Raw genomic sequence first — 13,848 nt, 5'->3', positions numbered from 1 at the left:
ACGGGCTTAAACTGCCTCTTTAAAATGGAAAAGATTAATTAGGGTGTGAAGGGAAAGGGGAAAGGAAACGCTTCTTTCTCAAATGTATAATATTTTTATTAATGCCAAACACTCAACTTAAAAGTTTAAGGAATGTTATATATAGTGTGTTAAAACAAATGACAGTCCAAAGGAAACAATTCTAAAAAGAAAGTAATGAAGCAGAGAAGTGTTGCATGAGAGTAGCTGAATTTAAATATGGTTAAAAAAATGATTCATTTACATTTATTTTGTCTGGTTAATTTTAGAGAACATACATTACTCTGTGTTCGGCCAGAAATAGTTTTTATTATTATTATCACCATAAGAACCTTTGTCATATGCTTAAATGCAAGTGCACTGAATGTATTTTGCATTAACTATTTCCCAGCAATTAATATAAATTACATTTTACTGCATTCAAATATATTTGCCATTTATATTTAATTAAGGTAGACAAGTTTCTTTAAAAAACTGTGGGCAACCCAACTCCAACAAAAGAAAAGAAAAGAAAAGAAAAGAAAAGAAAAGAAAAGAAAAGAAAAGAAAAGAAAAGAAAAGAAAAGAAAAGAAAAGCCCAATTAGTTATAGATTTAAACCAGAAACAATGGGCTCCAGAAACAAAGTGTCAGCTATGCAGACAATTGAAGATATGTACACAAAGGACATGATGGCCCAACTTTGTATTGTTGGGAATAAGCTAATTTCTGTTTTGAAAAAGTTAAGGACAACTTTGTTCTCTGCAATATTAATACATAAGAAGAATGATGCCTGATTTTTAAGAGTAGTCAAGTATCTGCTGCTTCCATGGGAGTTCACCCCATCAAATTCACTATACTTAGTCAGGTGTAAGAGAGCCAAATTTGCCTTTCTGTGTGTAAATTTCCCCCTCTGAAAAGTGGGGTTAATAATATTTACATGCTTCTCCCAGAGCATATAAGAATCAGTTAGATCCTGGTTGTACAAAACATTGAAGATACAATGCAACATCCAAATGCAAAAATAACATAACCATAGTTATTCCTCTGGGCACATTTTGGATGGGAGAAATTTGCAAAGTCTGGCACTAAAATATCAAAATCTTTCCAAAATTCTGAAAAAAAGAGAAACTTCTCTATTGAGAGATGTCAAGCCTTATTTTCCTCTGCCTAGCAATTTGTACGCTCATTTGTACTGTAAAAAGCTAACAGTGTGATGTGAGTGGCAAATTCTATTCTGGTATCTTTTTAAACCCATTTTGCACAGATGACAATAACTACACAATGCCCAACTTTCATTTCTTATAGCAGGGCTTTCCAGAAGTTTAGCGAAAAAGCCTTTTTGCCTTGCAATACCCATGGAATTCAAAAGCTCACTCCCCAATACTAGAGAGGACAAGATAATACCAAATATATCAGTAACATGAAAGAAAATCCCATCCAATCAGGGATTGAAATAATAAAACTAAATTTCATGCTCAGTCCAGACAGGATCTAGTCAAAACACGATCACATTCATATTAAATTAGAGAGCATTCTCTCTGAAGTGCTGACATCCTCTCAGCATGCAGAATCTCTGTTTACCCTAGTGGTGTTTGTGCATTTCTGGTTTATTGTAAGTGTCTCATCATCTCAGTAAAATAAAAACAGTGCACAGTCATCAGGAAAAAATCTGGAATGATGTGATCTTTACATACCTTAAAGGGATCTGATTCTTCACTGCATTGCAGTGTTTTCGTACAGCATAACAAAGCGGAACTACTTTAAGACCACAGAACTGACATACATCTCCTGCAATCCAGAGAGAGTCAGGGAAGAATTCGGCTCTGATATATGAGATAATGGACAATCTTTGGTTGTTATAAAAAAACACAGGGCTGAACAAAGGATGGGCAGTGGAGAGCTTACCAGACATTGATACAATAAGTTAAAGGAAAGAGATTTGTTTCTCAATGTTTTATTCTTGTTTCTTTTTAACAAGGAAATATTCTGTTCTTTGGTTAGGCAAAGCTCTCACACGGGCCTCTCTAGGAGGAGATTCCATTTCTGTTTCAGGAGCATTGATTAGAATCTGCTGTGGACAAGTGAAGATGAGAACAGATAAAGCACATTAGTCCCTTTGAGACCTACTTACAACACAGTTTAGTTCAACAATCTCATACATATTAATTTCTGGGAAAGCAAGACACCAGACATCTCTGGTCCCAATGAGGCATTTAGTTCCATAACTAAAACACTGAGTCTCAGAAAGTATTTAGGCAGATAAGGCCATGTCTTCACTAAGTGGAAGATTAACACTGTTACTATCGATCTTCCAGAGTTTCATTTAGTGAGTCTAAGAAAGACTTAGAGAGGGCCCCAGTTGGTGCCAGTACTGCTCTTACTCGTGAAGAGTAAGGAAAGGTAATGACTGCTGTGGAGTCAGAGTGGAAACTCGAATTAATGTAATTAACATAGCTGGAGTTATGGATCTTAATTCAAACTTCCCCTTTAATGTAAGACTTACCCTAAATCCCAGGGAGTCTGGATCTGAGTCCTAGAGGTTGAGATGTTTAGAGAGGTTCAACCCCGAGTATCTCAGGGTATGTCTACACTACCCCGCTAGTTCGAACTAGCGGGGGTAATGTAGTCATCCACAGTTGCAAATGAAGCCCGGGATTTGAATTTCCCGGGCTTCATTTGCATGAAGCCGGCCGGCGCCATTTTTATATGCCGGTTAGTTCGGACCCCGTGCCGCGTGGCTACACGCGGCACGGACTAGCTAGTTCGGATTAGGCTTCTAATCCGAACTAGCTGTACGCCTCGTGGAATGAGGTGTACAGCTAGTTCGGATTAGAAGCCTAATCCGAACTAGCTAGTCCATGCCGCGTGTAGCCACACGGCACGGGGTCCGAACTAGCCGGCATTTAAAAATGGCGCCGGCCGGCTTCATGCAAATGAAGCCCGGGAAATTCAAATCCCGGGCTTCATTTGCAACTGTGGATGACTACATTACCCCCGCTAGTTCGAACTAGCGGGGTAGTGTAGACATACCCTAACTGCCCCAGCTCAGATTAGGACCCCATTGTGTTGGGCACTGTACAAATGAATTGTAAGAGACAGTCCCTGCCCCAAAGAGCTTACCACTTCATGAGACAGGCAAAGGATGAGATGGAAAACAGAAGCACCTTCCCCAAGAACAAACAAAAGGAATAAAATCCAGGCTCTATGCACTGGACCCCATGGCCACAATTCAGATTTCATGTGCTCTAGTTGTGTTTGAATAGGTACCCAAGAGAGTTATGTAAATACTGCAAAAACATCCTATAAATATTCTCTCTCAATGCCTTTTGTTTTTTTACTTTCTCTGAGCTTTCATACATTTGAATTTTACTAGAAAAATATGATCAGAAAACAAATTTCCAAGTCTTATAAGCACTTGTAATAACCAAGGAGAGATTAAAAAGACTGTGACTGCTCATCTTAGAAAAGAGACAATGAAGTGTGTGTGTAGGGGGCAGGAGTAATGTAACAGAGGTCTATAAAGAGAAGAATGGTATGGAGAAAGTGATTAGGGAAGCCTTTCCATAAGATAAGAACCAGGGGTCACCCATTAAAATTAATAGGCAGCAGACTTAAAAAGAACACAAGGAAGTACTTCACACAATGCAGTCAACCCGTGGGCTCATTTCCAGGGAAATTTGTAAAGACCTAAAAAAGCATAATCGGTTTCAAACAAAAATTAGGTAAATGCATGGAGAATAGGGCCATCAATGGCTATTAACAAAGATGATCAGAGATACAACCCATTGTTTGGGTTTTCATAAGCCTCTGACTGCCAGAAAATTGGAGTGGATGACAGAGAATAGATTACTTGAAATTTCCCTGTTCTATTGACTTTTTTTAAAAGCATTTGGCACTGGCTACTGTCAGAAGACAGATCAGTAGGCTAGGTGGACCATTGGTCTGACCCAGTATAGCCATTTTTATGTTCTAAACACATTTTAAAAAGACTTGCCCCAGCAATTTTTGCTCACTCATTTAATCAGGGAGTAGGAACAACATAATATGACTTATCTGACTAATCACAAATGACCAAGACAATATGAATAGTTACTGTCAAAGTGAACTATTCACAATCAATCCAAAGAGTCAAAAAAAACCCCACAAAAAACAAAACAAAAAACAAACAAACAAAAACCATTGGATACTTTTAAATAACACATACATTTGAAAAAAATGCTATCTGCTCATGGATAACCTGTGAGCACAAAAACAGGTTGTGTGTTTGGGATAAATTATTCATTGTTATCTATTTGCTCAGCAATGGTCTGGGAGTCTCTTAGGATTTAAAGCAAGCTGAACAACTGACGATCTTAGTAGAATTCAGGTGTGGTTTTATAATATCTGGTTCAATAGGCTGCATTAGATCACTCTCACTGGCAATTATGTGTTTCACCAGGCATCTGGAAGCCTCCTCTATATTTATATTTTCCTGCAGGTGAAAGAGAGAGAGAGAGAGAGAGAGAGAGAGAAATTAATTAGCCAAATCAGTAGACATACCATGTTACATATCTTCTATATTCTGAGACCAATTCTGGGCAATATGTAATACTTACTTTCCTATGCAAGTGGATTTAAAATGTACAGATTATGTTAATTAGGAATTATACACATCATCATTCAAATATCGATTGAATAACACACAACAGTACTATTTAGTCTACAAAAACTATCAGTCATTTGTATTGCTTTCTGAAAACATGCTGGCAGAGATTTTAAAAAATGGGTACACCTGAATAAACAGCTATATTTTTGCCCCTGATCAAGAAGCCTGGTTTTCAAAAGTGTTGAGTACTCAGCAGTAGCTGCAGCCCTCTATACCTTTGGGGCTGTGTCTACACTAGCATGAGCTTGCGCCAAAGCGGCCGCTCTTGCGCAAAAACTTGCTGCCTATCTACACTGGCCGCGAGTTCTTGCACAAGTAAACTGACATTCTAATGTATAAAATCAGGGCTTCTTGCACAAGAACTATGATGCTCCCACTCAGGAAGAAACCCTTTTGTGCAACTGTTCTTGCGCAAGAGGCCAGTGTAGACAGGCAACATGAATTTCTTGCGCAAGAAAGCCCTAAGGTTAAAATGGCCATCAGAGCTTTCTTGCGCAAGAGAGCATCTACACGGGCATGGATGCTCTTGCGCAAAAGCACATGCCAGTGTAGACGCTCTCTTCTGGAAGAGTTTTTGCACAAGAACTCTTCTGCAAAAGAGTTCTTGCACAAAATCATGCCAGTGTAGACGTAACCTTGGTGTTTTAATATCTTGTCCATTTTTTTCAGTTGTTTTTTTCTGCCCGTTGCACAAAATGATATGTGATGAAAAAGATCTCTGAATACACAGATACAGAGTTGAGTTTCTCCACATACAAGTAAGCCCGAATACAACATTGGATCTATTGTTTTGTCTATCGGCATCTATCTAATTTCCAAAAAGCAGTATCACCTTTAGTCCAGCTTTAGAGATAGAGGGTACGTCTAGACTACATGCCTCTGGCGACAAAGGCATGTAGATTAGGCTACTCGGCATAGGAAAATGAAGCGGCGATTTAAATAATCGCTGCTTCATTTAAATTTAAATGGCTGCCATGCTGAGATCGGAAGAAGATATGCAAATTCCCATGGAATTTGCATATTCTCTTTCAAATCTTCCCCGTAGTCTAGACATAGAAAGTGACCTGCTCAGTAAGATATAGCTCAACACAGCCACAAAATATAAGTAACTGTCTTGGTGTTGCTTACATATTAATTATTAGTTCTATTATGGAAGCACCGAAGCACTTATCTGACACCCACCCACTGCCCTAGGAACTGTATATGCATATAATAATAATAACAATAACACAAAGACAACAACAAACAACAACAACATTAATAATAATATCTTCTTAAGAACAAAAATATGCATCAATTTATTTGAACTATGGTAGTTCCCTAAGGTGCCAATCTTAACTTGAGCCCATTATGCTAGGTGCCAGTGTAAGAGTCAAGTCCCCACTCCAGTGGGCACTGGATAGTACAGTTTTACCTTAGTGTCATGAATACATCATCATTTCAAATTAATTGTTTGGAGCATTTTTCCCATATATACATACCAAACAAATAAACAAACAAACAAAAACCAGAGGAATGAGGTCCTTAAAATATTAAATCCAGTTCCAGTTTAAAAAATTATCAAAGGCATATTCGTATGGGTTTGAATACAGAAGACATGACTGTATGAAAGATCAGAATCAAATAAAGGTAATGGATTCTCTGGGACTGGATTTTCCTGCTCCCCTTGTAATCAATAGCTAAAGTCCATTGATTAAATGGACCCAGAACTCATGCATCTGTACTACAGTAATGAGCTAAAATCTAGGGAGAAGATGAGTCTTTTTAATATTGGTCCTAGGTTTTAAAGGATTTCTCTCTCTCTCTCTCTCTCTCACACACACACGCACGCATGAATGTGCCTCAGTATTTAAACATTTACCTCTAAATAATATCACTTGATTCTAAACAAATAAATCATAACATGAGAAGTTTACAAATCTAATGGCTAGCATAAAACTGGGACTCAATGTACACCACCTGCAACCTCAGAACCAGAGTTCATCACAAGATTTTTTGACACTACACTCTCAAATTCCTCATTCAGGCAACAAGCCATTTTCAGGGCACAGTGAAATTTAATTAGAAGACATAGCCAACAAGAAAATAATCTTAAAGCACTGCATAGAAAACAGAAGATAAAATAGTATCTTTTCTCTCTTTCTTACTGTTTTTCTCTCACACACATGTACATCCACATACTTCTGCCACGTTGTATTTAATGTCCTTAATGTGGTGACTACCAAGCCATCTACCCCCATGCTGCCTCCTTTCTGGAGAGGCAGGATGGCTGTCCAAGGAATACTTCATCAATTATCTAAAAACTAGCTGAAGTCTATTAATATTTAGAAACAGTACATAAAAGGCCTCATTGTTAACTACTTGAAACTATAGGAGCCAGACTTGGCCTTCACTTAAAACTTTTGCTAGCATAGCTCCATCAATTAGGAATGTGAAAAAAATATCATACCCCAGTTGACTAATATGCAGGCAAAATTCCTGATTTAGATACAGATATACTGGCAAAAATGTCCTTTTGCTGATATAGCTTACTTTGTTTGGGAACCTTGTATAACAGGGTGGGGAACCTAAGGCCTGGGGGATAGATGTGGCTCTTGGATTGCCAGGATTGGTCTCCTGAGGCTGAGGACTTCCCTCAGCACTGGGGAGCCAGTTCTGGTGCCCCAGCTCCCCAGCCATTCCACCACAGGGCTGTAGCACACAAAACCTATTAGTCTGGGCCCCCCTAGACTCTGGTGTGCAAAGGGAATGGAGTGTCATTTTCCTTCTCATTTGGGGCAATTTTAGTGAGCATTTTGGGGTGGGGTGTTTTGGGGAGGTGGTTTGGGGTTTTTCTTGTTGTAGCAGCAAAAAAATTCCTTTTACTGGCATAAGATGCTTGTCCACTTTGAGTAAACAAAATCAACTGAATTTTTGTATGGTCTGAGCTTTGCATGGATTCCTTCTGTGGCCTAACGCAAATTATTGAAAGGTAGTAACCATACTGAGTTTCCCTTTTTGTAAAAAGAGATGAAGAAACTTGCTTTTTGCAGCCACAAGGTTGAAGTGCGGGTTAACTAATTCATGTCTTTGTGTTCTGTGAGTGTAACACATTCCTATGTTGCCTACTGGACACACATACTTGGCGAGCATGTTTCTGGGAGACTGAGTGCACCATTATGTAGGGCTTGTTGACACTGTGGGGGAGATCGATCTAAGTTATGCAATTTCAGCTACATGAATAGATTAGCTGAAGTCCACATACTTAGATCTACTTACCACGGTGTCTTTGATGAGATATATTGATAATCTCCCAGGACACACAGTAGCAGATTTAAAGGTAGCCATCCTGCAGCAACAAAACTTCAAGACCAGACTTCAAAGAGAAACTGCTGAGCTACAGTTCATCTGCAAATTTGACACCATCATTTTAGGATTAAACAAAGACTGTGAATGGCTAGCCAAGTACAAAAGCAGTTTCTCCTCTCTTGGGATATGTCTACACTACATGGCTCCATAGATGGAGCCATGTAGATGAGCTTTGTAGACATAGCAAAATGAAGCAGTGATTTAAATAATAACCTCCCTATTATGCCTCGTGAGATGAGGTTTACCGGGGCAGTCGACAAAGGCTTTTGATGTCCACCGCCGAGTGTCCAGACTACCGCGCTGAGCTGACAAACAGCTGATCAGCACAGCTCATTTATTCATTTTGATGTAAATGAAGTGGCGATTATTTAAATCGCCGCTTCATTTTGCTATGTCTACAAAGCTCATCTACATGGCTCCGTCGACCATGTATTGTAGACATACCCTTGGTGTTCACAGCTCCAGATCAGCTGCTAGAAGTGAGCCTCACCCTCCTTGACTGAATTAACCTCCTTAACTCTAGCCTTATTCTGGCCTGCATATTTATACCTGTCTCTGGAAATTTCCACTACATGCATCTGACAAAGTGGGTCTTTGCCCATGAAAGCTTATGCTCCAATACATCTGTTAGTCTCTAGGGTGCCACAGGACTCCTTGTTGCTTTTGCAGATCCAGACTAACACGACTACCCCTCTGATACTTGACAGGAGATGTTCTCTTATCAACTCCCCTTTGCGCATCGTATAAGAACATAAGAACATGAGAATGGCCATATTGGGTCAGAGCAAACGTCCAATGCCAGCTGCCCCAGAGGAAATGAACAGAACAGGTAAATATCAAGTGATCCTTCCCATCACTCATTCCCAGCCTCTGATAAACCTGGCTAATAACCATTGATGGATATATTGTCCATGAAATTATCTAGTTATTTTTTGAAATCTGTTAAATCCTGTTGTTCACAACATTCTCTGGCAAGGAGTTCCACAGGTTGATTATGAGTCGCATGAAGAAATATTGAAGTGGAGTACCAGAGTCAACAGGAGAGCAATTGTTGGTCGATTTATCGGGTCTATACTAGACTTGTTAAATTGACTCTCACTGGATCAATTGATGCCCCGTTGATCCAGCCGGTAGTGAAAACAAGCCCTTGAGGTTTTATTTTAAAGCCAATTTGTAAGACTGGTGTAACAGGCTGCATGGACACAGGTTTCAATTTAAATTAGTTATTTCAGTTTAGTTTAAGCCAATTAGGAACATATTTAAATTAAATTGAAATATGTCATTTTTAGGATAAGTCTACTCTTTGAGCAGGGATGATGGGAGGAGGGGTAGAGTGACTCACAGCTCAAGGAGATATATTTGCACTAGCTCCCTTCCCATTAGCATGCTAAAAATAGAGTGTCACCACAGTGATGGAGCAGCGGGAAGGGCTAGCTGCTCTGAGTATATCTCTAGCATCTCAGACATTGACGACTTTGGAAAAACTCTTATGGACTTCCTGGATCAGACCCTAAGTTGGAGAATAAACAAACCTGCAAATCTTGATCCTTTATGTTATGCCTTGTACATCTGCTCCAGACAAGCAGTGTATATTTTAGAGAGGTTTCATTATCACAACATGTGCCTCATTTTATTTCAAACATACCATTCACATACCATCTGCCCCCATATAGCCTTTAGTCTTTTACATCTCTGAATTCAAGCAAGGCATAAATAAACATGCTGCTGCTATACTTGGTGGCCTGAAAAAGAGAGTGAGTCCTTGATTTTTAACATTTAAATTTTCAAATATAATTCTCTAAACATCTTTATTAACATTTTAGTTACTAGAAAGATCTCTTAAACCATTCTCTTTAATTAACCCAAATGAAACAAGTATATCTGAGCATTTCACAAACATTAATGAATTTATCTTCATGTCACATCTGAGAAGTAAGGAGGTATTAATCCCATTGTACAGGTGAGAACTGAGATACAGAAAGGTTGTGACATGTCCAAGGTCACACAGGAAGCCTGTAGCAATGCCAGAAAGTGACTCTAGTGTTCCCAAGACCTTTTTCCATTCCTTAACCGCTTGCTACCTTATATTTATATCACCTTTTGTTAGGACCCTAATTTCATGGTGTCTGACCATGCCTGTTAGGGCTGTGGATTGATCTCTGCTTGTATTACTGTTGCTGTTCTGGTCTGCCTAATGAAAATATTGATTTTCACTCCCCACCCCCAATATGTTCTTGAAAGAAATCAATATGTAGGAGGGTATGTTCAAGGAAGCAAAAGAAAAGATAATTAACAGAGACAACAGACAGAAAGATGGGTGGTGATGGATAGGTGAGAATAATCAAACATGCTCCAATGTTGGCATTGAAACATTGGAAACTGCTAACTGTTTACCAAGAAATAACATTCATTGTCTTTTAAAATATACAGAAAACACAGGAACAATGGACTGAGCAGCATTTTGCCTTTTCATTCTCCACCCTTACCCTTCCCTTACTAATTGCCTTTGTTCTGTACAATTGAGGCCACAGGACTCCCACTTCTTAATACAACTCAAAAAAAAATATTGAAAAATTCAATTCACCTTTGGCTTTACCTTATGTTTTAACTACCTTATATTTGCATTTTGAGTATGCTCTTCCCTTCATTCTAAAGGACACAAGACAGATCCCATCTCTGGGATGGTGCCACTTCAGACTATCAGGGTCTTGGCTCCACAAGTACTGGGAGAGACACGACTCCCCAGCTGGAATTGCTCCTGCTCCTCTTTTAGCCTCTTGTAAAGTCACCTCTATGGACACCCAAAGAACATAGAAGTTCTAGCTATTTAAGCTATGGACATGGCCCCCACTACCGTGGTAGATGGCACCTCACAATCTTCAATGTTTTTATTCTCTCAACCCACCAATAAGCTAGGGAAGTACTAATACCTCCACTGACCCAGTGAGCTACTCAAGCAGAGAGAACTTAAGTGACTTGTCTACAGTCTAATTAATTAGCACAACAGAGAATTGCCTGCTGGTTTTCCATGGCCCAGGTTTGCACCCCTGTTATTTCATTCTTCTCTACTTTGCCAGGAAAGAATATATACAGGCAGTCCCGGGTTACGTACAAGATAGGGACTGTAGGTTTGTTCTTAAGTTGAGTTTGTATGTAAGTCGGAACTGGTACGTATTGTAGGGGAAACTCTAGCCAAACATTTCTCCAGAGCTCAGTTTTATTCTCCCACACCTCACTTCCCTCAGTCCTTTATTCTCAAGCTGAGGTGTCTGCTGAGAAAAGCCGCTCCGCGTCTCCCTGGTCTGCTGGGCCGAAGCAGCTAGTGCGGGGTTGCCTCACCCCATTTGTAAGTAGGGATCCGATGTAAGTCGGATCCATGTAACCCGGGGACTGCCTCTATATATATATATATATATATATATATATATATATATATATATATATATATATATATATATATATATATATATATAAATGAAGACTATCAGGTGAGATAGATAGATAGATAGATATATCTCACCTGATAGTCTTAATTTTTAATATTAATATTGGGATCATTGTTGAACACCAGAAGGGAGCACATATAAAATTTTCATTTGCATTGCAATACACCTTTAAATAGAACTCCATAAAAGAAAGCATAACCCTTTTATTTGTGTGCTGCTTTCTTTGGGTTTTACATGAGTTACAACTTTTTAGCAAATTGCTATGGGAAATAATGTCACTGTCTAAAAATGCAATATTCAATGGATGAGGAAATAAACATTTTATTGTTAGGGCCTCCAAGCAATACAGTCTCTGTATGCTACTTAGTATTCCTAACTTGTTTCCCACCCCACCCCCATTTGTCATCTCATTCTAACACAAATGCAAACCATTAAGATCGAGAGCATTCTGTTTTAATATCCGAAATAAATCCCCTTGGACTAGATTGACTTTTATTTCTTCGGTGATGAAAAAAGACCTTTGTTGATTTTATGGGCCTTTCACACTTCCAATGAAACATTTTGTTCTTTTCAATAGGGAGAGCTTGAATTTATCACCCCAGTTACCCTCGGGTGCAAAATTACTCCTAGATTTCTATTGTCAAGCAGTTTCTTTCTATGACTGCAAGTTTATTACTTCTAAAATCGTCAGGGATCTATAAATGAGATCATGCACATGTTGTTGGACCTGAACTTTGGGCTTACAGAGGGAAGAGCTTAAGTCTCTAATACTTGAGCTAAAGGGATCTGACAGGAAAATATCTCCCTGTAACTTCAAGTAGTAGCAAATGCACAAACCTCCAGCCACTAGATGGGGGCACAGACCCACACTCACACTCATCTAGGTGTTAGTTACCCAGGAAAAGGCTTTCTAAGTATTTTCACAATTCTGTTCTATATAGCCAGAATAGCTTTAAAACCATTTCTGTCTACATTCTGTCCACCAAACACTGGAACAGATTGACTGAGAATCAGCAACCTGGGAGTTCATGATCACAGGTCCCCCCTGAAACCAGATAACACTCCTTTTCAGGAAATGCAGCAGAGAATCACCAGAGCAGGGCGGTACAGCAATCTGACCTGGAATCTTGACAGGGGATTTTTGCTCTTATATTGTGTTTTCAGGAATGCAGATTCTACAGGGAGTTCTGCCAAAGGCATAGCTGAAATCTAAGATTCCCCTTTATTGGTTTGACTCCAGCAGAGAGCCTGTAGCAGCAGCCACACATACTTTTGCAATCACGTACTAGAAACTTCCTTGGACGAATTAAAAAAGAGATTAGGGAAGAGTGTGTCATGAATCATGCCTGGCAATTTCAAATGGGACACTTTGATTTCTGTTAACTGAAGGCTAGGACTATGACAGGGTTTAAAAGAGAACTAGATACATTCATGGAGGTTAAGTCCATAAATGGCTATTAGCCAGTATGGGTAAAGAATAGTGTCCCTAGCTTCTGTTTGTCAGAGGGAGGAGATGGATGGCAGGAGAGAGGTCACTTGATCATTACCTGTTTGATTCACTCCCTCTGGGGCACCTGGCATTGGCCACTGTAGGCAGAGAGGATACTGGGCTGGATGGACCTTTGGTCTGACCCAGTAGGCCATTCTTATGTTCTTATATTCTAACAGATTAGATTTGATGTGTCAAATTCATGTCCCAGCCTAGTTTGTCTTTCTGGAAATCAAAACTAGCTATTCTGTTCAATTGAGAACTTTTGATGTGTCTTGCTTTAAATAGTCATATTTCCTAGTTAGAACCACCTCTACTTAAATAAATAATACATATCTCGTATATGGAACTTTTCATCCATAGATCTCAAAATGCTTACAGAGGAGAGGAGGTCAGTACATTATCTCCATTTACGGGTTGAAAAACTGAGGCACTAAGAAAAGAAAGTGACTTGCTCAATGTCATGCAGTAGGTTAATGGCAGGACTTAAAGAGAGGTTCCCTAAGTCCCAATCTTGCATATTAGCTAGGGTGGACATTCATCCCCTTTTATAGACGACACTCCTGTTTTTTGCTACTCTAGCTTTCTGTCTCTGTTGATACGAAACAGGATGTCTTTATGTCCTCCATTTTTTCTCTTGAGACCAGAGGTGAAAGTAAGCCAGTGCACTTCTGTTCAGTGCTCTGGCAAGAAGCCAGCCGGCTGGGGCATTCAGTGGCAGCTGCTGCCACCTAGGCTCCCAGAGGCTTCTGTAGGCTGCCTTGCTAAGCAACAGGTCAACTGGAGGGTGAAAAGGACTGGCTGGGCGTGCATGTGCCCCCTTATCTGGGGATGCCCCAGGGCCTCGTCTCCCTCCCTGGTGCACTTGCGTGGACAGGGAGTCTGCAACCACACATACCAGGTCTTCTTTCTGTTCCCCTA

The 13,848-nt window shown here is 39.6% G+C and overlaps 1 protein-coding gene across 1 annotated transcript in view; it reads right to left on the bottom strand.

The window, feature by feature from the left end:
• Nucleotides 1-2,982: 2,982 nt before the first annotated feature.
• Nucleotides 2,983-13,848, bottom strand: part of RAB38 (RAB38, member RAS oncogene family) — a 41,847-nt gene continuing 30,981 nt past the window's right edge. Inside the window, exon 3 of the mRNA XM_006118370.4 lies at nucleotides 2,983-4,470. Within this exon, the coding sequence (XP_006118432.1) occupies nucleotides 4,318-4,470 (153 nt within the window). The 3' untranslated portion in view covers nucleotides 2,983-4,317. The remainder of the gene's footprint in view (nucleotides 4,471-13,848) is intronic.

This window comes from Pelodiscus sinensis, chromosome 1 (assembly GCF_049634645.1).
Source record: "Pelodiscus sinensis isolate JC-2024 chromosome 1, ASM4963464v1, whole genome shotgun sequence".
Taxonomy (NCBI): domain Eukaryota; kingdom Metazoa; phylum Chordata; order Testudines; family Trionychidae; genus Pelodiscus; species Pelodiscus sinensis.
This window is presented reverse-complemented; position numbering and strand designations above follow the sequence as displayed.